Below are 27,650 nucleotides of genomic sequence, written 5' to 3' on the forward strand. Positions count from 1 at the left end.
CAGTTCTGAAAACTGATTATTACTGAGCTCCGTATTTTGGCGCTGACTAAAAGAGATACGTGGGCTCTGGGAACGAGATTGACCGTTATGCAGATAACCGAACTGTCCAGGCATGCGCGTAACTAGATTCATAGTAGTTGGTATAATAAACGTATCGAATTGTCCCCTAAGCCCCTCAACAACTTCAGCATCACTTGTGTCCAGAAATACAGAAGATAAACATAACACAAAGCATATTTTTCTAAATTTTACATTCTTGTCACCAGAGCCTCGGATCGACCAGAAGCTCTGGGGAATTCTAGGATGAGAACATGCGCCGTAGGCCAAAAATTGGCTATTTGAACCTTACGGCACCTGCTCACTCCTCGTGATAACATGAATGCACCAATTAGAGACGCTTTTGAGTGTTCTTCACGAAAACCAATGAGAAGAGCCTTTGTCTCAGGGTTCCCCAGAACTCTTCTCTCCCCCAGTCAAGAAAAGAGCTCTGGGGTCGAGATTGTAACTTTCACAGATACTACATCAATTTGTGGGTATAAGTGATGTCATTAACAGAGAGGTTTGTGTTCTTGTCGTTCATTGTAATTAGCCCATTCAAACGCCGTGGAGTCGCATTGATTTTTCGTTTCCTAAGAACTGGTCTTTCGTAGTAATGTAAGCACAAGTCGTGTTAACAAAAGGGGCTCGGGAGAGTTTGCAACTCTCCTCTGTGTTTTAAACAATAGTTCAGAACAGCTTTACCGCCAAGTGTTGCGCCTCTCAGGGAATCAACGCAAATGTCTCCGGTTACCAATTGTACTTTCCTACTGCATGGTGAGCACCAATCAACGACAAGTTGATATTATGGAGCTTAACACGCGACAGACTTTTCTTACTCACGGGCGGAAGTGAACATTTCACATGCGAGGACGGAAGTCTATGCCAGATTTTTGCACTAATCGTCTCTAAGAGCAAAAAGATAATTTGCCATTTTTATGTGGTAGTGTTAAGACAAGTCAAAAAGGAAAACGGCTCGCTTCCGGTTGTAGTCCGTGGCTCAAAAACGTCACGTGCTAAAACTCCCTAATGCGTATTTATTTCGTTTGTGCTTGTACTAGCGTCTTACTGAAAACCAAAAATCAGAAAATCTAAGTTCGTAGGTATAACGCTCCTATTGGAATTTAAACATTTTGGACAGTGTATACTACACGCATACCTGATCTCCTTTCACACCTGGTATCCCGTCAGCACCCTGGGCACCTTGGGCTCCCTGTTGTACACACAATGTGAATAAACATATTTGTTAAAACCACTTGATCCTGCTGAAGTACGACCGTCTGGCTGAGACTGATACTGAGAAGGACATTGACATTGACTGACATTGACAATGACTGACGATGACAGACATTGACTGACGTTTCAAAATCTGACGTCTTCTTTCAAATATCAGCCTTTTGTCCTAAAAGTAACTTGCGCTTCTCTGAAGTAGATATAATCATTCTTGCACGGAAATACCTTTGTGTTGCAAAATTTCTTTAGTTGCTAAGTTTTAAGAAGGTAACAAACCGTTACGTTTGTGGTAAGAGGAGTTTTTTTTCTCATCGGCTATTCATTTCAACGTTGCGAAAATGATGTGAAAAGAGGTAAATTATAAAATGGAAGGAACCTCCGGAAATCGCAATATTCTTGGTTTTCACGTCATGTTAGAGCACCCATATGCATGTTGCTATCTCCAGACAACGAAACACTAAAGTAACCCACCGAGAAATGAACTATTCTTCTGCAAAGATTATGCTGTTTTTTTCGTTAATTACAGCCGCTCATAACGTGTGTGGAAATCAAGGAAAGCTTGGCATAATCAAATGAAAGATAGCACTTCCATCAATTTAAAAATTCAACTAATCGTATTCTCAAACCAACTTCTTATTTATGTGAATTTGTAGTTATATATCTGTAACCTTCTATATATGAACTTAAATCCTTGCCCTTGTAAATGTCTTTTTATCTGAAATGCATTTGTAAGCACTACTCGCCTCGACTAGCTTTTGCTAACTTTGGTGCAGTGCTTAGTTTTGTGTAATTTTTTTTATAAAATGCAAATAAAGACTGAACTGAACTGAGAAGGCTGCTCAAATAGAGTTTCGAAAAGAAGAGGGGATAAATTTTAACGCAATTACGTTTCATTTAGAGCGGTTTTCAATTAAGTGTTGAAAGTAATTAGCGAATTGCTTTCGTTTTGCATTTACTTCACTCAGTGATTGGTTCAAAGTTCTCGCGACGTGAAACCAAAACCAATCGTGGCTCGCGCGTGCACATTTTCCCGCGCTTTGTGTCGGTTACGTGTAATTACGTATACTTCGAGTTTTGATTGGTTTACTGGATTGTCTCGGTCCTTTTTGATTGGCCAAAGCAATTACTTTGGTTTTGGTTTTAGGACACTCGATTGAAACTCGCTCTAACACATCAGTTAACATGTTCAATTTATTCCGGCAACCTACCGCTTCACCAGGTCTTCCTCCAGCACCGCGAAATCCCCTATCCCCTTGAGAGCCCTTTCATGAATAAAAATATGACATATTCAGCAGTTGATTGGTTGAAAATCACTGAGATCAGCGATTGGCCGGCAAATCTCGTGCCATTTTCTCTAGGTACCAATCAGAAGGAAGAGTTTTTCCAGCAGGCGGTTGGCACTGATCACATATATTTGATACGCGAATTTTTATTGATTCATTTGATGGTCTTCCGTGATTGGTTATTAAAGCAATCTCCTTGTCCCTTCAGCGTTGGCCCTTCGTCAACGAAAACCGAAAAATCTGGTTAGAAAGCCGTATGATACAGCCCCTTCCTCTGGAATGTTTCCATTCCAACCAAAATTAACCTTGTCCTCGATCAAAGAGTGACCCATCTTGGAATGTTTTGTGAAAAAGATGACGTAATAATAGTAATGGCATAGCCTGAGGGCTTACTCCACGGAATGCGAAATTTACAATGTATCAAGTCTGGTTATCAAAGGGAAGTAAATACATGAAACGATCCGTGTAATGAAGCATGGTATTGGCCGAGCTTTAAAAAAGCTAGATGTTGTGTTTCAAGCGTTCATTAAATCTAGATCTTTGTTATCATGTCATACCCTAAGATCACGGTTGTTGGCAAGCTGAAGAATTGCTTGCTGGAAGCAAAATTTCCACGTTAAGAAACGTTTCGAATTGTCAAAATTTAATAAACAATTACTCTATTTGCGCTTGGTAGATATGAGTTTAGCTATAGCTTAGCCTATCTCGGTGTTATGTGCTTCCTTGGCTGTTCAACGCGAGCTCGTGTGACAAGCCCTACTTGTCATCGACATATCTAATTACCTGTGGACCGGGTTCTCCGACTTTTCCTCGAGCGCCTTCTTTTCCCTGCTTACCCTGAAATAAAAAGATAAGAAAATAATGTCTAACTAAAAAAGTGTATTGTTTAGAAGAATAATTTGATTTGATTTTGTTGAGGCTGGAAGGCCAGCAGCCAGTGTACATCTGAGTAAAACGCGTTTTGTGGTTGTTACATAATGAGGAGAAAACTCTAGTAAAAAGAAGAAGTCTTCAACCCAGAAGCGTCGATCTGCGATGGAATGCGGCCCATATGCGACCTATTTTTAGAACGTACGGCTATACCTTCCAGATTTTTGCGGGAGAAACCTGGCGGTGATGTTTTCCTTGCACGATCCATGAACAATACCTCGTGCAGCTAATTCGTTGCAGACCAATCAGAGGCGTTGTGGTCATAAGGTCCAAAATGAATGGCCGTACTTTGGCGGGAAAAAATTCTAATTGCCCCCGCAAGGATTTTGCCTGGAGGGCAAAATTCCGAGTAGGCATCATTGTAGCTTGTGCGTATATAGGAGTTACAGTGATATCGTATTACATATATAGTATGCCAAAAAAATCTCGATTTGTTAGAACTAGACGCGCACGGGATAAATGGGTAATGATGACGTTTTCACACCAAATGCCCGCAAGTAAGTCTTGGGTTCTAATAACGTTGGATTAATGGCCTTCTGGTTCACAGAGATGTTCTAATTTCCCTATTTGAAGCAATTTTTGATGACGAGAAAGTTTAAAAAAATTTTTAAACAGCAGGGACATGACGTCTCGGCGACCCGAAGCTAATTTCCGTTTCGTAAACAAGCGATGCCATTTTTGACGGTCGATGCCATTCTTATTAACCAAGCCTTTTTGTTCGGTTAGCTTTCAATAAATTGCTAGGATTAACTTCATTTAAATACTTTAAAATTTCAAACTTGATGCCGTTGTTTCGGTAGTGTAGAGATTAAGTGCATTTGTTTTTAAGCCATTGAACCGAATCCGAGATCGATCGATCATTTTTTTGTAATTTTTTTTCAAATTTTTTTCGGAGGTTTTTTTCTCAGTTTTTTTAAAATTCTAAGTGACATACGCTGCTAATCTAGTCCTAGATTAAGTATTTTTTTACTCATTTGCAAACGACAAACTTAGCCTCGTCCGAATGGCATCGCTTGTTTACGAAAGGAAAAATTGCGTCGGCATGTCACAATAACACTGACGTTTTTTGCTTTTTGTTTCAAACTTTAAGAGGGGGGGGGGGGGGGCACTTAACTACAGAAACACAATGGTTGCTAAGGAAGCTTTTTAGTCAAGAGCCCTACAAAAAGCTTGAATGAAAAGGAAATCTGACATCACTTTAATCAGAAGGCGCATGCTCAACTAGTCCCAGTCCTCTGCCGTGCGTTCAGTGAAAAACATTCAAAAACTCTCAGGAAACGAAAGGAAGAGGCGGTTTTTTCACGGGATAGGAACCGTCCCATCATTTTTCGTAAATTTTAGCATGGAATTTCTATTTGGACAAAAAATGTAACTGACCTGGCCCTTAAGACGTCGTATTTTTTTTTTGGATAAATAATTTTCCTTTGAAATCCGAGCTACAGATTGTGTTAGAATGTTCTCATACTGTTGCGTTAAAAATTTGTGATTTACCAAATATGGTTGCAAGTCGAACCAGACAAAGAAATGTTAAATAGAATACACTTGGCAAAAAAGACAAATGTAGAGCTAAAGGGGGGACTCGGGAAACTATTTGAAGGGGTCCATAGCAACGGTTTGGGAGTTAAGTCCCCCCCCCCCCTTTAATTGCTATAAATAACTTTACCAACATTGTATTAATTACTGGGTTGCCAAACCCAGTCGGAATCTCGGTTTCATTTCGTGGGTTTTTTTGTTATTTTTTTCCGTGTCGGGAAAAGGCTTGCCTGTCACTCCCTTGGTAAGTGGTGTCTTTGTGCATAGAGTCTTCTGCGCGTATTTTGTTAGGTTTGAGGGGGCTGGGGTAATGCGTCGATTTTCCTGGTGCACACAGGAGAACATTTAATTATTAAACCTGCAATGGCGTCGAAAGTCACTGTAACACGCGTGGCGTTTCAGTGCACATTTGAACAAAATATACCCTTCCGGAGCGCAAGAATGGAACTTCAATTGGACTTCGACAATAATCTATCGCCCGTCGAGCCGAAATCAAAGTGAGCTGTATTTCTAATATATTTTACCAAGTGTGCTGTTATGTAAAACACTGAAACCAAATGGAAAATCCTCTGGTAACTTATGGGTTTAACAAAGACAGAGAAGGAATTGAACAACTTGGATCTGCACAGTCTTCCGGTAACAATTGGAAATTTCACAAATTCTTTTAGTCAAAAATTATTTGAAGGAAAGCTTGTTGCCCATTTTGGCTTGATAATTCAAGTAAAGGGTTTTTCAGTAAAGGATTTGATGCTGAACACTGGTGGGAAATTTCTTGATTGCGTTTTTGACACGGAGTGTAATTTGACACGATTGAGTTTCTTGTCTTACGCACGTAATGAAATTGCCTCTAATAGCAAATATGTTGTTTGTTTCAAAAAATATTTCGCTGGAAAAGGTGGCCTTTATGAATTCATCATGTTGTGTAATATGCGAGCTTAACTGGTTAGTTTTCATTGCATTAGTAAAGCATTTTCGTGTCAAAATGCGGTAAGCGTCTTTCTGTTACTTAATTAAATGTAAATATTAACCATGTTACTCTTGTCTGCCGTAAACTTGATTTCCACTCTCAAAATTACCTCCAGAACCTACTTTTTGCGTAGAATAAGCTTTTAGAATGATGTTCTTGTCTTCTGTGGTGATACTTGACGATTCGGGTACATTTTGTGAAAAAATATTTATAACGGGCCACGCGCTCAACTTGATCGCCCGAACTTGCCCGATTATGCATAACAACTACTTGGCCTTTTGACATCCCATTGAAAAAAACATTCATTATTAAACCTGCAATGGCGTTGAAATTGTAACGCGAAGGGCGTTTTAGTGGAATACGGAGATCAAGAATGGAATCTTAAAAGCGACGAGGAATGGTCTTCGACAACAATTGCGGTCGGATATGAGAAGTGTGCGTTGTTTCTAATCTTATTTTATGAGCTGTGCTGTTATGTAGAACACTGACAGCAAGTGGGAAATTCAGTATGGGTGAAAAAGGAATCGAACTTCTTGAATGTATCACAGTGTTTACCTAAGTCACATCTCAGTTGTCTGAGATGAAGCAATTTGATTTATTTTGTAGTCAAGCTGTACAGTTTTCAGATAAAAAAATAATTGAAAATGTGACAGTGAGGAATTATTGGAAAGAAAGCTTGTTGTCTATTTTGTGCATTAGAAAAGGTTCTTCAGAAAAGAGCTGAGAAATTTATTTATTTGCATATCGTATGTTTGTGCGAGGGATTGTTTCTTGTTTGCACGCACGCAATTGGAATAGAAAGGGTCTTTTTTGCCTCCAATAGCAAATATGTTGTTCGTTTCAATAAATTTCACGCTGGAAAAGGGTTTTGTGAGATGTTTCAACCGTTGAGATTCATTGTGCTGTGTAATATTCGAGCTTAACTAATTTGCATACGTGAGTTAAATTGTTACCCGACATCAACTAACCCCTCTAGCGGTAATCTAGAGTACACGGTTTTGAGATGTTTGTGCGAATTTATACCACTAAGAGGATCGAAGTCGTCATGTTTTGATTGGGTAGCTTCACAGTCGTCCTTCTGAGGAAACAAGTTGTTAAAATAGTTAATTGTGATTGGAGAATTTCGATCCCGGAGTATACTATAATAATGCCTTGTTGACAGGCAAAATCACACGATTGAGCGTGAACATACCAAATTTCATTCTTGCTAGATCAAGTTGTGGTAAAGTGTGTAGCCCATGACAGTATGTCGTTTGTGAGCATATTGCCTTTTGTTGTATTAAGCTTCTTCCTCGGAACGCTCAAACTACCCACTTATGCACACGCCGTTTGCGGTAGACCCACACTAAAAGATGCCGTTGAGCGATTGTTTTGGCCCGGGTTGGTCCGCAAACTGAAAGGAAGCTATATTGAGAACAAATGTGTACTAAATGAGCAAATATGTGAAAATCATGATATGAACTACACTGATATGAACTGCACTGAAACCAAATGCCAAACGAGAGAAGCACAGAACTGTGAAAGTTTCCTGGAGAAGAAAGTTGCTGATCTCAAAGTTATTGCTAGCGGTATCGAGTCGCAGAGATGTACACCTTGCCGGATGCTTTTAGTTAAACTTCTCAAAAAGGTGAATTTTCTGTCTATTTGTATTATCGTGGCTTTTTGTTTTCTGCTATTACTGAATTCCTTTGTATTTGGAGCTGTAACGCTATTTCAAGTGCAATTATTTCTATCGTTTGCAGTGATCCTCTCTAGTATTGTTGTTAGCCTTTTTTATCATACTTGGTGTAGCGTTTTGTACTTGAATGAAGCTATTCTGAATGCTTTCAATGACTGTAGCCAATTCGAGAAAGAGGCATCGGTATCTGTTGTTGTGAATGTCGAGAATAAAGAATCAATAAATGACTGGCAACTTCGATCTTGTTGTGCTAAGTTGGTTTATTGTAATTGTTTAAAAGGGTGTCGCCATGTTGTTCTCAGGGATGGAGAACTGAGCAGTGTTTCAGCGAAACAGCTAAAAGGAGCCTTGCAGGAGAACATATTTGAGAATGAGGCACAGCCATGTGTTATTGTGGATATTGATAATGAAGAATCAGTAGATGACTTGCAATTTCGATCTCGCTATGCTAAGTTTGTTTATTGTAAATCTGTAAGCAGGCGTTACCAAAGGGATCGAGAACCAAGCAGAATTCCATTGAAGCAGCTATCACGGGCCTTGCATAAGAGCAGACATGTCAGGAAATTTGTTCGAAAATATATTAAAAAGAACGTACCGAAATCTTCTGCCATGCATTTATTTACCAAGTTGAGTGTACTTTATCGTAAGTTAGACTATATGTTTGTAAGACCAAGGTCTGCTACCAAGAAGAGGTGTACGAAAAGGAAATGGTGTACAGCACATCAAAGGAAAAAACCTCTAACTAGTGGCCGAAGAGTGAAAGTTAAGTGTAACTACACTTCTGTAAAATCTGTTTATAAGGACGTTGACCATAGAATGAATCATACAGAGTTCAAGCTGTCTAATGATATAGAGAAAAACCCTGGGCCCATTGACCATACCAGAACTATTCAAGCGCCTTATAGTCAAGGCAATGTGGAAGTGTTTGGCGAAAGTGCAGGTACTCAGTGTGTAGCAATGTCTCTTACTTCACTGATTTATAATTACAGGAGAAGTATTAGCTCATCAATGGATTTGGTTAACATTATGAACATTGGTAATGAATTGTATTCTGGATTATCTAGACTGTCCAGACAAACTTTCCTGTTATTGACTGAGTTGCCGGAAGTGCTCAATGTGTTTAATACAGATTATCAGCTTCATTACAGTTCAAGTTATAGTGGTACTGTAAACGGTAGATCCATTATACATGATTTGAGTTTCTGTATGCCTTTGGTTGATGCTTTGCTGACATTAGTAAGACAAAACTACCAATCATTTCTTTTAACAATTGACTGTAGTACTGTTTCTATGTACTGTAATCCAGATGGTAAATTTAAAATATTTGATTCACATGCTAGAGATGCATTTGGTATGCCCCATTCTCAAGGAACGTGTGTGCTATTAGAAGCACAAAGTATACATGATGTGATGTGTTATTTGCAAACTCTATATGAAAATTCAAATACTTTATTTGAGCTGATTGGTGTCGACATAACAAGACTAGAAAAGGAGGACAATCACCCAGTCAATGAGTACAGTGAAACCACTCAATCAGAACTTGCTGATGATGGTGGAGTAATGGTGCATATTTTAGCAAGAAATGACGATGAGTCTTTCATAAGACGATGTTGTGCTTTATCGTTTTATTGCATTTGTTTTTCAGTGATTAAGGCATGCACTTACTGGAATTCACAAACTCTAGATGCAATTATTGACCATGGAAATGAGTTTTATCAGGAACAATTTGCATGTCCTGATGCAAGTTGCTGTTTAAGAAAATTTCCAAATAAACTTCAAATATATGATGCGACTGTTAATATTGTCTTTACAGCACAGAAAGAAAGCATATTTAGTTGTGCATCCAGCAGTAGCAAACTCCTCCTCCAAAACTTTATTTTGGATAACACAAGTGGCAATACTGGATTTATGATATGGTTCTCAAATTACTGTGCAAGTTGTATATTTCAGCACAATTCTAAGGCTAAAAGTACCAAATACTACCTAGCAATATTCCATAGTGATGGAACACTGGATAAATTTCAAACTGTTAATGACAACAACCACCTCCTTCAAGCTTTTGCTAATACTGTTGAAAAAATTATTACAACTAATGATTCAAAGATAGCATACATTATCAGATTTCTAAACTGTTACAGTAATTTGCCAAGGACTTTAAAAGAAAAGGTATTAAGGAAGCATAAATCTAATCTGCAGAAAAGATCACTTGCCGAGAAACGAAGAGAAAGTTATGCAAAAATGGAACCTAGTGCCAAACGAAAATACTTAATTAGCAAAGCAGAATGGTACAAATCATTAGATTCTGCAGAAAAAGAAAAGCTGCTGTCTGACAGAGCAGAGTGGTACAAATCACTAGATGCTGCAGAAAAAGAAAAGCTCTTCTCTGAGAGAGCAGAGGTACAAATCACTAGATTCTGCAGAAAAAGAAAACGTTTTGTCAGAGAGAGTACGGAGGTACAAATCACTAGATCCCGCAGAAAAAGAGAAGGTCTTGTCTAATAGAGCAGAGTGGTACAAATCACTAGATCCTGCAGTAAAGGAAAAACTGTTGTTTGACAGAGCAGAGTGGTACAAATCACTAGATCCTGTAAAAAAAGATCTGATAAATAAACATAAAAAGCGGAAGTATAATGCAATGGAACCACTCGTTAAGGCACAACACTTGAACAATAGAAAACAGGAATATTGCAGAATGGATCCAATAAAAAAGCAAAGAGCAATTAAGCGTATAAGTGATGCAGCAAAAAATTCTAGAAAAAGAAATGTTCAGCATAATTTGGATCACTACATTTCAATATTTCAGAATAAGATCAGAGAGGGGCCATATTACATATGTTCAGTTTGTCATAGAATACTATATAGAAAAACAGTTATGTTACTTAAAGAGAATAAATATAGTGTACACCATCTTTTCACTGAGATAAAGTCATTTGATGACAAACAATACATCTGTAGAACATGCCATGCAAAAGTTTCAAAAGGACAAAAACCATGTCAAGCTGTATGTAATAAACTGGAAGTTGATAGAACACCACCAGAACTCTCAGTACTAGAAAAACTTGAACAAATATTAATAGCACAGAGGATAGTTTTTGAAAAGATAGTGGTAATGCCCAAAGGCCAACAGAGGAAGATTAAAGGAGCAATATGCAATGTACCAGTTGAATGTGATCAAACATGTAGAACATTGCCACGTCCTCCTAAAAGATCAGGTATAATCATGTTAAAACTGAAGAGAAAGATGGAGTTTAGGGGCCATGTTTATTTTCAAGCTGTGCGACCTCAACTGATATTAAATGCTCTGATGTGGCTCAAAATGAATAATCCCTTGTATGATAATATATGTATAGACATGAACAAAATAGATGGGCATCTTAAAACATTACAGCAAAATGATTTTAGTTTAGAAGATTCAACTTTGAATAACGACAACCACTCCACTGCATCTGGTATAAGTGATGACACTTCATCAAACAATAAAAATGGTGAGCAAGACAGCACATTTGCAGATGACGAAAATGATGATCCTTTAAATGAATTTCGAGCACCAACAAGTGAGACTTGCTTACAGTCTGTAATACCTGATTATCCTGTAAGTGTTGAGGAAAATGATGTATCATCTCAAGGAAACGAAGTCTATGCTATTGCACCTGGAGAAAGTAAACATCCAGTTTCCTTCATGGCAGACAAACAATGTGAAGAACTAGCATTTCCTGTTTTGTTTCCAAAAGGAAAGTATGGGTACTCTGTCAACCGAGAAATAACGTTGTCACCAGTTAAGTACTTCAATGCAAGACTTTTACATCATAGTGGTAGATTTGCTACCAATCCTGAATATCTCTTCTTTGCTCAGTTCATCATAGAACAGAAGAAAGTATCAGATAGCATCAATATTGCTTTGAAAAAAATGCATGGGCAGCCCATTACTGCTTCTCAAGTAAGATCAAATAATACCCAAAATTTACAAAATCTCATTTGTCAAGATCAGGCTTATTTATTTTTGAGACAAATTCCAGGAACACCACCTTATTGGCAAAAATTTATGTATGAAGTAGTAGCTATGGTAAAACAGCTTGGGATACCAACGTGGTTTATGACATTATCCTGTGCTGACCTTAGGTGGCCTGAACTTTTTCAGATTATTGCAAGAACACAAGGCAAAAATCTCACGAATGAACAAGTTGATGCTTTGTCTTATAATGAAAGATGTTCAATGCTCAATGTAAATCCTGTTGTTGTTGCTAAGCACTTTCAATATAGAGTTGAAACATTCTTCACTGAAATTCTGCTAAGTAATACAAACCCAATTGGTAAAATAGTATACTATGCACTCCGCATTGAGTTTCAGATGAGAGGCTCACCTCATTTACATGCGTTAATATGGACATCAGATTGCCCTAAACTAACACATGATACCAAGGAAGCATATATCCATTTCATAGATGAACACGTGCAGGCATGCCTTCCTGATCAAAATCAAGACCCTGAATTACATGAGATTGTAAAAACCTATCAAAAGCATAGTCATTCAAAGACCTGTAGAAAATACAAAAACATGAAATGTAGATTTAATTTTGGGCACTTCTTTACTAACAAAACTATTGTGGCTGAACCTCTTTCTGATGATTTAGATCCAGAAGCAAAGACAAGTACGATAGACAAACAAAAAGAAATCCTTAGACTAGTTAAAGAAAAAATAGATGAGGTGTTAAATCCCAGTAAGGCAAACTATGATTCTACTTTAACAGAAGCTGATATTTTCAAAGCTGTAAACATAACTGAAGAGCAATATTACTGGGCTTTATCCGTTTCACCTGACTCCGACTATGAGCTGCACTTACAAAGACCAATAGACAGCTGTTTCATTAATAATTATTTTATTGCTGGTATTAAGGGTTTTAGAGCAAATGTTGACTTGCAGCCTGTATTTAACCACTACAAGTGCATAACTTATGTGTGCTCGTATTTTACCAAGGATGAGACTGAATGTTCACAGGCAATTATGAATGCTGCAAAGGAAGCTAAGAAAGAAAACTTGAGTGTCAGGGATAGCTTAAAGAGAATTGGTGCTGCTTTCCTTTCTACCAGAGAAGTTAGTTCACAAGAATGTGTTTACAGATGCATGCCTGAACTATGGTTACGAAAAATATTTCCTGCAACAGTTTTTGTTAGTACTGACCTACCAGAAAAAAGGGTACGCATTGCAAAATCACCAGAAGAACTTGATGAACTGGATAATGAAAGTACTGACATCTTTAAATCTAATATTATTGAGCGATATGCTTTAAGACCACAGTGTATTCCTTCTGTAGATAAGTTATGTCTTGCAGAGTTTGCTGCATACTATTATAAAGAATACAAAAAGGACTGCCAAGAAACAGCTGATGCTCAACCTGAGGTTTTGACTGACGATGTCATTGAATTACACCACAATTGTGATCCTGATACATTTCTTCCCAACAAAATAACACTAATGAACACAAATGAAGTTATGAAGTGTAGAAAAGTCAAAGCTGTTATAAGATATCACAAGCCAAACAAAACAAAAGAACCTGAACTGTATTTTCATCATCTCCTGATCCTGTACTTCCCATGGAGAGATGAAAGAAGTCTTCTAGGAAGTGATCAAACATATGCTTCGAAATTCTATGAGCATAAGGTACAAGCTGTAGTGGAACGAAACAGAGAGAATTTTGAGCCTGATGCTGATGCTGTTACAGAAGCACTTGAATTTGTTAGAAATAACCAGGGCAAAACCATCCACTACAGCTATGATTCTATGAATGACCAAGAAAATGCAGATTTACAATCTGAAGAGCAAGATGATTCAGCACCAAACGAGTCGTTTAATGAACAGTTACCTACACATCTTGTTTCATCATCAGAAACTGAGAGTGATTCAAACCTAGGAAGGACAACGTACAACCAGCCAACAGAAATAAGTGATGATGAGCTACGGGAGTGTGTTAGATCATTGAACAAAAGACAGCGCTATGCTTACAATATAATTCTTGCCTGGTGTAGAAGTAAAATGAAAAACATGAATAGTCTTAAACCTAAAGAAGTAAAACCAATACATTTATTTATAACTGGTGGAGCAGGTGCTGGTAAAAGTCACTTGATCCAAACAATCTACCACACTGTCACAAAGACCTTTAGACATCCTCCTATGAATCCTGAATTACCTACAGTTCTTTTAATGGCACCTACTGGGGTTGCTGCTATTAACATAGATGGGACAACAATAAACACTGCATTAGCAATTCCCAAAGAAACAGGTGATAATTTACCTGCAATGTCTGACCAAAAGAAAACACAGATGAGAATGTCACTAGCTGACCTCAAGTTGATCATAATAGATGAAATCTCTATGGTTGCTAACACTACTTTGCTTCATATCCATCAAAGACTAACAGAAATTTTTGGCACATCAAATGCACACCTGTTTGCAGGCATTAGCATTCTTGCTATTGGTGACATGTATCAACTTCCACCAATACGCAGGAAACCTGTCTTTGCAAATTACAAAAATGATGTGTTCAACCTGTACCACCCATGGCACCTATTCACAATGATAGAGCTTGTTGATATAATGAGACAAAAGGATGACCAACCATTTGCTGGACTTTTGAATAGGTTTCGTACAGCAAGTCAAACTGAAGAAGATATCAAGTGCATTCAATCTAGATCTATAGATCCATCAGATGTTAATTACCCTTCAGATTCTCTTCACATCTGGGCTGAAAATAATCCAGTCAATCGACACAATGAAATGAAATTGCACCAAATACCTGCACAGTTGTTCCACCTTAAAGCCACAGATCAGTACCCTCCTAATGTATCACAACAAGATATTAACAGAATTTTAGCTAGACCCAGGTCGGAAACTGGTGGACTTGATGCTAATATCTCTATAAAGGAAACTGCCAGAGTTATGTTAACCAACAACATTGATATTTCAGATAGACTTATAAATGGTCAACTAGGAACTGTTGTTAGAATTGAAGTAAATCAAAATAATAAAAAACCCACCATTATCTATATAAAATTTGATGATGCCAAAGCTGGCAACAGTTTAATTCAAAAGAGTACTAACAGTTTTGTGCGACAGAATAGAGTTGTACCTATAGAAACTGTCCTGGCAAAAATTAAAATACATCCAAATAAGCCTTCTTCTCCCGAAATACAGAGAATGCAATTCCCTTTGACATTGGCTTATGCTGTCAGCATCCACAAAGTACAAGGATTGTCACTTAACAGTCTTGTCATTAGTTTTGAGTTGGTCAAACAGAGATCATTCAATTATGGTCAGGTATATGTTGCACTGAGCCGAGCTACCACTTTAAATGGTATTCATATTCTAGGAAAAATTAACAGCAAACATGTGAAAGCAGATCCTCGGGTACATGAAGAATATGAAAGACTGCGAAAAATCTCAAACAGCAGGGGAACTAATGAAAAATATAAGGACAATGCAACGCTCACTATATGTCTGTTAAACATACGATCACTCAAAAAACATAGTGTAGATATCAAGTATGATGCAAACATAAAGAACAGTGATCTAATTGCATTGACAGAAACACAACTTGTACCTCATAGCAATGATATTGACATCAAATCTCATCTACTACCATTCACTCTCTACAGGCAAGATCATCCTACTGATAGATTTTTGAGTTTGGCACTGTGTACCAGCAGATCAATAGAAATTAAGGAACATGAATACTTTCCACTAGCAAATGCAATGAAATTTGTAATAATTATGAATAGATCAACAACTATGTGTCCCAACTTTACAGTGCTTTTTCTTTACCGAAAGAACAACTCAAATATAATACAGTATGTAAGTCATCTACGAAATATCCTTGGCACTTATGCATTTGACATCATTCTTGGTGATTTCAACATCAACTACTTAAATGATGATAGCATTAGACCGCTAAAATCTTTAATGACCTCTCTAGGTTATTCACAGTTTGTACAAAATGCAACCTTTGTCTCATCAGGAAACATACTTGATCAAATTTACCTAAAAACAACAAAATTTGACATCATAGAGAATACTGTAATTAGTGTCTACTACTCTGACCATGATGCTGTTAAAATATCCATAAAATATAACCAAGATACCGGTATTTAAACATTTCTATTTAATTTATTTAAACTGTCATGCAAAGCATATAATTTATTTATAGCAATAACTGTAAATATAAATTTTCAGAAATGCACAAATGTGTCTTGGCAGGAACCATGATGCTGTTAAAATATCCATACACTAGCTATAAACAAAATGATATTATGAAACTTTCACGCCACTTTTACAATGAAAATGATGAGCCCTGAGAAGAAAAGGTAATAAATGCACTGACGGCACAGATGAGGATGATGAAATGTGAGTATCTAAAATTTATGTTCGGGCGCCAATGTGCGAGGAGATGATCATGAGCTTGATGTATTAATGAAAGTGATTTATATTTTTGCATTTTGACGTTTGTTCTTTAGAGTGTTTGTAAAAGCATGCACGAAACTCTCTTTCGACGACAGGTGAGCATATTATTTGCTTTGATTACGAGATTGTTCAGCATAAGGCGGTGACTATTGAAGACTATTCGTCACTATTCGCGACTATTCGTCACTATTCGCCACTATTCGCACTGTTCGTACTATTCGCTATTCGTGACTATTCGCTGTTCGCTATTCGCTATTCGGGTTTTCCAGACACGCGCTGACAAGCATTTTACAAGGCACCACCATATGGTGCCTCACCCCATGCCTGTGCCCTGCACCACAAGTAGGTAAGTTTACACATTATTACCTTTCACCTTACTCAGATATTCCCAAGCAGGACTCTCAGTAACTATAAATGACAGGCATGCTTCTCGTATGACATACCAGCTCAGACCACCATTAAAGGAAAACTGAAGGACAAAATCGACAAATTTTCCAACATTTTTTTTAGAAAGCCTAACATAACTGAAGTTAAGTTTGTGGAGTTATTTCTTCTTGTTCCCTGTGTTTTTGTGAGAAAATTACGTTTGAAAATGGGCTTTTCCCGCTTTTTCAACATTTTAAGTGGGGGCTAAAAAACTAAATCAGCCACCTGCTGTGACGTATGATATGGGAAACAGAGATTGCGTAATCAAGAGAAACAAGGTAAACACAAGTACTACTATGGATATTTTCTGTTTCTTTGCTGTTTCTTCGTGGACTCAGTATCAACAACAAACATCAATCTAAATACTGCTTCTATAAGGCGGCGTTCTCGCATGTCTTCCCCATATCAAACATCATAAGCTGCAAAAATAACCACTGACTCCTCCAGTCTGAGCTGCAATGCTGATGGCCCAAAATTGGAATAAAAACATTTTTTCAGCTGGAAAAATGATGAATACAACATCATTGTGAATGGTCTAAAGCATAAATCGAAAAATGCTTATTTTTTACCTTCAGTTCCCCTTTAAGAATAAAAATAATAATAATAATAATAATTATTATTATTATTATTATAATTATTATGAACTATTATTATTACAATTATTATTCTTCTAAAAACAATAAAAGAAATATTTATAGAGCCTACCTTATTTACAATAACAAATACTTGTTCATAAAAATAAAATCTGGATATCTTTTTCTCTTTTAGGTGTTCGGATGAAAATTCAATCAACTAGTTATCAGAGGATTGTAGGTAAGACTCTTACTAAAGGAACTCTGATTTCTTTTTTCTTGGTTTGCATGTTACATGCTGAAAAATACATCTTTCAAAAGTCCCCAGTTGTTGATATGAAAATATCTTTTCACACTTTTCATTGTCCCATTGCTTGCATATTTTGTCTGTTATGTAAATTCCTTTAAAACCAAAAACACTCGAGTTGAACCCACATTCATCTTCCGTAAAAGTTAAAAGTCCTTAAAGTTTTCTCATTTCCTTTTTTTTTCAGCAGAAATACAATGTACATCCAACCAGAGAACAATTCTTAGGCTGTTAAGTAAAAACTCAAGTGAAGTTATGATCCTCACAGTTATGAATGCAATCTTAGCAATTGCATAGAGAAGCCTGAAAATTTCAGGATGTCAACAGGGTCTGAACCCATGACCTTGTGATACTGGTGTGACACTCTAACCAACTGAGCCATGACGCCACTGTCTTTGGGAGCTGGTCATTTGTGGATTCAAGTGTTCTCGTGATGAATGAATCAATGAACAAAATGATATATGATCATTACTGATCAAGTAAATGCTCAGCATCTATGACCAGAAACACATGAGCTGATCAGCTCCTGCTATGGTCTGGGATTCCAAAAGATTTATACCAAGAGACTGCAACAGTATCCTGCAAACACCTTAAATCAGAAGCAATGAACCGTTACGCTGGCATACCGGTTGTAATTTGATAAAATCTGACAGTAGAATGAAAATTTGCATAAACATGACCAAGCAACTGCACAGAACATTGATCTTCAATCAGGCCAAGAGAAAGCCTACGAGCAACAAACAAAATTGTGGCCGCCAAAACCACAGAGATTAATTAGCACAAGACAGAATAAAGTCCAAACTCCAAACGCGTTAAGCGGATTTATTCAGTATTACACGCATGTAAGACTTAACTCCTCGACAACTTCAAGCTTGAATGGTTTACAATACACTTCTGAGACCTGCTTCAGTCTCTGCTCCAGTAACTTTACCGCGGTCCGAGTACAGTTGCAGGATATCACAAATTTGTCACATAACAATTCCTTTAACGGTTTCTAAACGAAAGGAAAAGTATGGCTTGTATAATGCTTTAAGTAACACAAAAATGGTTATCTGAAAACTGACTTACGGAACATGCTTGAACCTCTCCAGGTTACAGGTGAAACAGTAAGTCGGCCAAATGACAAAACAACATGGCGGGCAAAGTCTCACATGTTCGCTGAGCCGCGCGAAACTGGGTGCTAAGGACACAAGCTAAACCGCTGATCAAATTCGAACTTACAATATGGCTTTTCTCCGCCAAAATCAACTCACGTCCAAACCAACTAAGCTTTAAACTGAAAAAAATTGAAATTACTTCAAGCTTACCTGTATAGAAGAAATAACTAAATATGTTGTACAACGTCTAAAATCTAATGTCTCCCCGTGTGTCCTAAATTAAACTCTCAACAATGAAGAAACCTAAATTCATCGTTTTTTTTTTTACGTGCTCACTGCAACTAAGTACCACTCCACCACACAGCCGACTTAGAGAATCGAGCGGCCCTGAGAATAAATGAGAAATATGCTGCATTCACACCCAATCCCCTGGCCACCTTCCATTGTAGGAGTTACCAGGAGTACTTATTGCATTCTTAAGCATTTTTTTTGTTTTTTTTTTTTTGGAATGCCCCGTCCACCATTACTCTGGGAAAAATCTACTTACCACCCAACTCAGTGTCCCTGTGTTTCGCTCTTTGCGTAACACTTGCAAACAGGCAACCCAGTTTACGCTCACGGAGCGTCTAGTTTGCTTTTGATTATGTGTCAGACCATATTCATAAATGGCTGCAATAAATTATTCTTTTTTCTTCGTGCTATTCAAAACAACTAGTCTCGCCCAAAATCAGCATTCCTTTTGAATTTTGTCCTTGCAAACAAGGCTAATTGGTCTTACGAGCACAAGGAAAAATAATAATAATTTATTGGCCGTCATATAGGAATACGGTCTATACCGTCGCTGAAATGAAATGATTTTCAAGGTGGATAAAGTACGATCGAGTGAAGTAGTTTAACAGTCTGTTCTTGACCCACATTTTACCGTCTTCGCCGCGTTGATTGCTATAGTATGACCATAAATACTTCGTGTGTTCAAGGGCAGTCCGGCCCTTGAAGGACTGTCGAATGAGACCAAGGTTTCGACAACCTGAGCGGACGCCATCTCCAGAATCAGGTAAAAACGTGACCCTAAGCGATGATTGACTCACAAGTTCTACAATTCAGGACCTCATCCAGAATTTACTATAATGATCACTACCATGTGAAAATCATTACCCTCCTTCCTTGCATTCCGCGACTTCCAGGTGCTCCCACATTCCCTCGGTTCCCCTGAGGAATAAAACAGAAGCCGAGATTAGAGGTACATACGAAGTCAGGAGGCGTGCGCGGCTTAAGAGGTGAAGGCTACTCCAAACCACCTCTTTACCCCACAAATTTATGCAGTTCCTTATAGGAGATAATTTCACACATTATATACTGAATTAAGCGTACGATTAAGAGCTTACTTTGAGTCTGCAATCACACCTCAAAAACTAAACTGAATCGAACACCTTCTAGCTCTGTTTACACACACGTCATTCTTTGCTTTGTCGCTTAGCTTCTTTCTCTTTCTTTCTCACTTTTTAGTAAAGGTATTGTACCTAACTTAGAGAATCCTTTTAGGCTCTCTGTATTTCAATAAACCTATTTTTTCGCTGTTTGTTCTTGTAACTTGAAATTAATGTCGTCGTAAAAAACACGCGGACATTTACAGGGTTCTCGGGTGACACATTTTAATGTAGAGTGTGACACAGACCAAGCTTTCCGCAAACCAATTCCACGCTGGATGCCTTTGAGCGTCGGCAGCTTATCAAGAATGTCGGAAGTGCAAGCTTAAACCGATTTTTCAGCTTCAGATCTTGTAAAACTGTGGAATCAATGCAACAAACATACTGTACAAAAATTCGAAACAGTAAACTTCATGATTTCAATAATCATCTGCATTTTTTTAACTCGGTGATACATCCGCAAATTATGGACAGCTCTAATACACACAACCAAAGACTCATTTGAAATAGATTTCTTCTTCATAGACTCACAGTCGCTCCCTTTTCACCATCTGAGCCTCGTTCTCCTGCTCGTCCTGGGGCTCCCTGTTGTCAAAGGCCAACATTCATATTTAAGTACGTGAACAAATACCGTATTTTGCTTATCTGTTGTGAAGCTCGTACGACAAAATCACACGACCTTGAAGCGTGTAACATGCAAATCTTTTCCTTGGAACGAATGCTGGGAATTTTAGGACACCGATTTTTGGCCCAAATATGGACAAAAATAAGATCGAAGCTGCACGCGCGGGAAAATGCACGGGCTAGGTTACCTCCAAATTAGGAAATGCCCCAGCTCTGAACAAGAGTACTTGTTTACTAAATTTAGTAATAACAAATCATTGTTTCTAATTGATTTGCGTATATTGCTTTAGTTTTAATTTTTCCTTTTTTAATCATTGCAAATATAATAGGACATGGTTGTAAATTTGTAAATATTTATTAATAATGTTGTTTATATGAATGTAAAGCGCCTTGAACATAGGATAAGAGCGCTATAGAAATAAAGTTACCATTATTATTATTATTATTATTATTATTATTATTATTATTATTATTATTATTAGAGTTAAACGCTTCAAGGTCATGAGCTGCTACGTACGATCAATAAATACTTGGAGAAGATATTAACACGTTCTAACATCATATCCTATGCGCTTTGTGTTATCTTTGCTATTTTCGATTTTGTAATTCTTCGTAGGAAATTACCAGTAGGTTGGGAAGAGCACGCACAGTTGGCTTCCAAACCCAATGCGCATGCTCAGAAAGAAAGACCAGTTCGCGCTAGCCGTTCATACTAAATGTGGTTCTTAGTATTTTTAGGAAAGAATTCTCCCTTGCAAAATTATATTTATTCTTCATTAGAAAAAACGTCCATTGTTACGTCTCACCCCATCTCCTGTGCGTCCCGGTGGCCCAGGCTGACCAGGATTTCCCTATACAGAAAGACATCGATGAATAAAAGCAACGTAGAACATAAAACAGCAGATTGAAGCAATGGGACTACTGTGGTCCTCTTTTGGAACATACATGCTTCTAACGAAGTAAACCTCGTAGCCTCCCCTAAAGTGCGACAAGCTTCTTGTTCTCCTCCAATCTGTGATGACTTGCTAACACTTCTCTATCCGCGCTTCGCTAAGAGCCTATCTCGCTACTTCTTCCCACGGACTGCCCAAACAAACGAATTCATTTCAAACGAACCCCGAGAAAAAAATATGATTACTTACTGGTGCTCCATCTTTTCCAGCATCTCCCGGGGTACCCATTGCTCCAGGAGAACCCTTAAAAACACAAAAACACAAAATATGAGACATAGAAGATCATCAAAGCGACCATGATTAAGAAGGAAGGGTAAACGTACGCACGCACGAATTACTATTATGGGTTAGGTCAATGGGACATTCAAGTGAAACGTGCTCGAGCTCCATAAAAATGTTGCCATTTATTCTCTTCTACCTCTTATCAACTCACGAATCATCCTTGACAATCAGGTTATGTTCACAGTATGTTCAAATAATTCAGTATTAAGGACGGTTCCTACTAATTCAAAGGTATTTTCGTGCGGTTTATGAATGTCCGGGTAAAGCAGATCTTAACAAGTGTTATTAAGAGAAAATTGGGGGTAACCACTCTTATTTCAAAGATAATTAATCAAAAGTATTTGTAAAATGTTTCAACATATAAGGCAACGTATGGCATTCTTTTCCAAATTGAAGTTTAATTATCTCTGAAAAATGCATGGTTGCGCCCAATTTTCTTTTTGGATCTAAGAGCATTTACTAAGTTCTACTTTCTCCGCATACCTTTAAAGCGCGCAAAAATATATCTCTGTATGGGCAAGAAGCACCCATAGGAAACCCGAGTATCTCGAGATGCGCAGAACGTATGCGCAATAACAACGGTAGGCACCGTCCTTAAATGTCATTTCTCCGAGTCTGTTTAAAACTTACTGCATCACCCTTGTAGCCCGCTCGTCCATCAAACCCAGGTCGTCCCGTGTCTCCAGCGGCTCCTTTTTCTCCTTTTGAACCTTCAAAACCAACAATACCTGGCTGTCCTCGTGGACCAGGAGAGCCCTGATTGCCCCTTTCTCCCTTTGCCCCAGGGGCTCCATTACTGCCAGTATTTCCCGGTTCACCTGAGATACCCTAATATAAAAGAAAAATTATGCGTCGTTATGGAAAGAAACTCTCTGACTTGTGCTTCTCCATCTGCCTCTCGTCTCAATTCAAAATGAATCAAAATATGAAATTTCGCTTGAGCCGTGTTCAAAAGCGATATTTATGAAAACAATCATCCTCCTTGCACAACGTATTATCAGTATATTGATTATGCCGCTCTGGCCGGATTACTCAAGATCATTTTAGAGATGTGTTACCCCAAGTTTCCATCATTGGACAATCTTGGACAATGTTGTTGGTGATTTCTATCTGGGTTAAGAAGCGATATCGGTCGAGGGAGTTCACACAAAAGGATCGGGGTTACAGTCCTGTTCAAACTACAATATATAAAAATAAATATATTTATCATTCGATGTATTTTTTCCTTCCTTTTCATTGGCCGAGAGCCCACCACGTGACCTGCAAATAACTGCCTTCAAATAAGTGTTTTGCTGCAAATAATATTCTGCTCATGCGCAATTGAAATCACTCTCTTTTGAGAAAATGGCAGATCGGTTCCCCGATGTCAGAGAATGATTCGACATTCTTAGTTGATCGAAAGAGCAGTGAGAATACTAAGAAAGGAACAAAATTTCAACGTATTTCGAAAGTATCTCAAGGAAAGAAGGGTAGACGAAGAGTCACTCGTGTCATCGACGCGAAGGACAAGTTGGCGAATGCGTATGCAATGAAGAGATTTTACGCTGAAGCCAGAAAAAAGAATGGCGAGCTCTACACCAAAGCTTCACTTGTCGGGATACGCTTTGAAAAGTGTGAAATTTTTCAGCTTTGTTGATGCCTAGTGTTATTGAACGTTTGACTGAAGTACAATTTGAAGTCTACAAATATAATTATGCTGAGAAGGAAACCAATTGATTGGTGCCATTACTCGACTCTGCAAGGCAGCGAAGGCTTATGCATCAGTCGATTCCAGCAGTGCCCATCCCCCACCCCCCCCCCCCACCCCCCGGGCTAACCCCTGGGCATTAGCATTTTTTTTAAAAATTGGCAAATTCCCCGGGGTGGGGACACATAAGCTGTGTAAATGCCTCGTCCCCGGGATCGTCGCCTTCCAATAGGCGCCTGTATTCGCAGGCTACTTTGTCTGTCAAGAATCAAGACATCTTACATGATCTTTCATCGCATTTTACGCTCCCAAAATCTGTTTTGAAGATCGCATTATTTGAATTCGCAGCCCTTCAGTGTTTCATATAACTCCGCTTTCATGAATTTAAAAATTGCTAGGCTAGTTTTGAGTGCGAAATGCGAAGTAGTTGTGTTTTATACGCAGTCTTCACGTCAGTGATTGCTTTGTGATATTAGTTCACCTTGTCGCTTTTATATATTCATATGCTTACAAGTATAAATGAAGAAATACCTAAAATTGAGAACACATACCTTTAAAAACATCCACAAGTTTTTCGAGTCGGTGACGGACAAGCCAGTCTTTAACGAAGGCCTCGTCTTTTCCGATAAACTCTTCCATGTTCATTCGAAAACACGTGTGTCAAATTCCCGGGGGTCGCCCCGGGGTAGGCTAATGCCCAGCTCCCGGGCCGCGATAAAATTGCGAATGCCCCACCCCCGGGACTGACAACTGACAATGCCGCGCGGTTGCCCCGCAGTTGCCCGGGGGTGGGGGGATTGTTTATCCAATTAAATAAAGATCTTCGGCTGACTTTTTGTGTTGTTTACATCGTTCGCACGCGCCCTGAAGGACAGATAATGCATTTTTCTCAAAACACTCTTACCACATAAAATTGAAGCAAAATAACACCTTTTTTGTTGTGGAATAATAAATCGCTTATTCGAGGGTTTAACATATAATACTCGTGGAGATTTTTCTCATTGCTCGTATCTTTCCTCGCCCCTGCGGAAAAATACTGCGCAACTCACAAAATATCCGTGCGTCTTATATGTTAAACCATCGAATAAGATGGATATTTTATAATAATTAAACCTACTGCAGCTCCTTCAGCTCCTGGAGCGCCCTCAGGACCTTGAAGTCCCTAAAAGAATCAAAATAATAGAATATCAGTAAGGTAACATTGTTCAGGCTGTCTGGAGGACTGGAAGTAACACACTCACTCACTCAGTGATGGAAGGTATAAGACTCACTAAGTTTCACTTGTATGATTATCCTGTCAGATCACATTTTTTCCTTCTGATTTTTTTTTGCACCACGATGACTCGATAGCGTCGTTTTAGAAATTTCCCTTTGATTTTTAATAAATTTTATTCGTGTTAGAGCGGTTTTCAATTGATTGTCGAAAGTAATTAGCGAATTACTTTGATTTTGCATTACTTAACTCAGTGATTGCTTCAAAGTTCTCGCGCCACTTTTTCAACCAATCAGTGGTGAAACCAAAACCAATCGTGGCTTGCACGTTTACATTTTCCCGCGCTTTGTGTCGTCTATAGCTACGTGTAATTACTTCGAGTTTTGATTGGTTTACTGGATTGTCTCCGTCCTTTTGATTGGCCAAAGTAAATACTTTGGTTTTGGTTTTACGACCCTCATTTGAAAACCGCTCTATGGGTAGGACAAAACTTACAATTGGTCCAGCATCACCAGGCTCTCCCTGTGGCCCCCGAATTCCAACTGGTCCCTGGTGAATTAAATTATCATTAGAACCAAAGAATATTACTTTTGGTGGCCAAAATCTACCAGGGAAAACAAGGGCAGCCTTTTTCCTACCCCATAGGTCCCTGTCAAAAGTTCAATTCAACTTTTTTCCCATGAAATAAGTTCAATTGCTTTCGGCATGAAATTCATGGGATCTAGAGGCTTCTTGTATACTTTACAAACTGATGATGACATTCGTCTACCGCCTGAAGTATGACAGAAATACTAGTTTAAAGACAGATGACAAAAAAGGTTACAGTTATGAACATAAGACACTCCTCAGGCAATCATCTTTCACAGGCTCGTATATTTTCGCCTACTGAAGTAACTCCGTGAGCAACAGCAAAACTCCATACTCCATAACTTAAATCCTGTTTGACGGGGTTAATGCTTGGATGAGAAGAGAGAGGAATCGCTTTCCACCGTTAAACGTTAGTACGACCCAAGGATATGAAATTGATGCGGATTGTTGTTTATGTGCCCATAATAGGACGAAAAATTCAAGATTACAAGGTAAAAAGAGGCTATTTGAGGCAAGCCATTTTTCTCAAATCCAAATACATGTAAATTACAATCAACACTGCGTTACCAAGTCATTAGTTCTGGTAAACTAAAGATGCGTGAGGATTACCTAAACTCCCGATAACTACAAAATTTTGACTGTGATCAAAATATCTATGTTTAAGGTTTGTTGGGTCTAGTTGGCCATGGATATAGTTGAACTGAAAGCAGAAGTGTAACTTCAAGACAGGACGCAAGTTTCAAAATAGTTACGAAAATAAAGATGTCGATGGCTGTGTTTGTGACACCTGCTCAAGGCGAGACTCGACCATAGAGCAATGCATTCTGGTCGCTGCGCAGTGCATTCTGGGCCAAATCGAATTCTCATTATGTTGCTACTCGCTCGCTTCTCTCCTGCCGCAGTAACGAAAGGTGTTGCCGGTCATAGGAGGGCAGAGTCGCTGCTAGTTTCTGACTTTACTCCGAGCATTTCTGGTTCCCTTTTGCTTAACGAAAAACCAGCATGAATTTTAAGGGCCCTATAATACAGGAAAGTATCTTACACCTACGCATTCCGTTATCAATGAAAGTACGAAATACTTACTTGTGCTCCGTCAATACCGGGTCTACCATTTTGTCCTGGGCTCCCCTGTGTTAAAAGACGAAAATATATTCACAGTGAAGGATCACTCAATGTGTACAAAATTTGTCCGACCTGCAGTTTTCGTTAAAACAATGGTTTGCTGGGGGTGCTTAGTCTCGCGGGCTCAGAAAACCTGATTGTTGTCATTGTTATTTAAGGTTTTTCATGTAACACGAGTGGTCTCATATTGAGCAATGACGTCACGATTCCCGCCTTTTTGGTTTTGTATTAGTACCCAGTATTTGTATTAAAGCTTGCTTTCCAATCTCTACCATGTATACTAATTGTACTTAGTATAATTTTCAGCGGTGAATATAAGAATTTAGTGTTATATTCACCGCGCTACCCGGTGAATATAACATTTTGGAGGCGCGGCTGCTAAGCCAATCAAGCACTTTTCGTGCCTTTTTATCTTGCTTTAGCCCGTTGTTTAGCACTGTCTTGATATTCACCGCTGAAAATTACACTAAAACCATTATTCGCCTCACGCTCAGTAAATATTGGGGAATATTTACTACGTCACTACGGGTGCTGTAGTCGGTAAAAATCACTGTCATCTCCATAGGGCTACAAACGCATTTGCGAACATTGGGCTACAAAACCACGATTTGCGATCAAAGGGCTACAAACGCATTTGCGATTAAGGGGCTACAAAACCACAAAGATTATCCAATCGAGCCCCAAAGGGGGCATAATTGCACAAAAAACCTAAAATAATATCTCATATAATAGTATAATGAGTTGTAAAGAAATACATGAAGAGTTAATCAATATGGAAGAAGTAATTTGTCCATTTTGCAATAAAGAAATAGGTAAACATACGAAAAAAACAGATCAATGTTGCGATCAGCCAGAGATAGTGAAAGATAATATCATAGTTTGCAAAAAATGCGGAACAGTACAAGGTTATACACCTTTAATAGAATTTATTGATTTTCACTCAAATAAGCATAGATTCCATCGTAAAAGTGTTTACCAAAGAAAATATCATATAGAAAACATAATGAATAACATTGCCATTAAAAATGGTTTCCAGATTTCTGTAAAAAATATGGATAAAATAATTCGAATTTTTGCGGCTATCGGGGAAGTTGTGAAAGATGTTAACATTGATAGAAAGCGTATGATTAACATAAATTTCATTTTAAAACAAATATTTAAAATGCTTGATCTTCCTTTTGAAAAGGTCAAGACGAGTAAATCCAAAAAGACACTTCAATCATATGAACGGTATTGGAAA

At 38.2% G+C, this 27,650-nt stretch overlaps 2 protein-coding genes across 2 annotated transcripts in view; one reads left to right on the forward strand and one right to left on the reverse strand.

The window, feature by feature from the left end:
• Positions 1-27,650, reverse strand: part of LOC137968216 (collagen alpha-2(I) chain-like) — a 163,162-nt gene that overhangs the window by 57,299 nt on the left and 78,213 nt on the right. The window contains exons 17-27 of the mRNA XM_068814834.1: positions 26,372-26,416; positions 25,196-25,249; positions 24,605-24,649; positions 22,431-22,628; positions 21,708-21,761; positions 21,372-21,416; positions 20,473-20,526; positions 19,670-19,723; positions 3,336-3,389; positions 2,478-2,531; positions 1,196-1,249 (exon numbers count right to left, since the gene is read on the reverse strand). Of these exons, the coding sequence (XP_068670935.1) occupies positions 1,196-1,249; positions 2,478-2,531; positions 3,336-3,389; positions 19,670-19,723; positions 20,473-20,526; positions 21,372-21,416; positions 21,708-21,761; positions 22,431-22,628; positions 24,605-24,649; positions 25,196-25,249; positions 26,372-26,416 (711 nt within the window). The remainder of the gene's footprint in view (positions 1-1,195; positions 1,250-2,477; positions 2,532-3,335; positions 3,390-19,669; positions 19,724-20,472; positions 20,527-21,371; positions 21,417-21,707; positions 21,762-22,430; positions 22,629-24,604; positions 24,650-25,195; positions 25,250-26,371; positions 26,417-27,650) is intronic.
• On the forward strand, positions 14,253-15,803 carry LOC137967384 (uncharacterized). Its single transcript, XM_068813924.1, has one exon. The coding sequence runs from the start codon at positions 14,253-14,255 to the stop codon at positions 15,801-15,803; it is 1,551 nt and encodes a 516-aa protein (XP_068670025.1).

The sequence above is a fragment of the Montipora foliosa genome, chromosome 8 (assembly GCF_036669935.1).
Source record: "Montipora foliosa isolate CH-2021 chromosome 8, ASM3666993v2, whole genome shotgun sequence".
Lineage (NCBI taxonomy): Eukaryota > Metazoa > Cnidaria > Anthozoa > Scleractinia > Acroporidae > Montipora > Montipora foliosa.

Coding starts and splice junctions, on each gene's coding strand:
- LOC137967384 (XM_068813924.1), top strand. CDS start 14,253: ATGAGACAAAAGGATGACCAACCATTTGCTGGACTTTTGAATAGGTTT.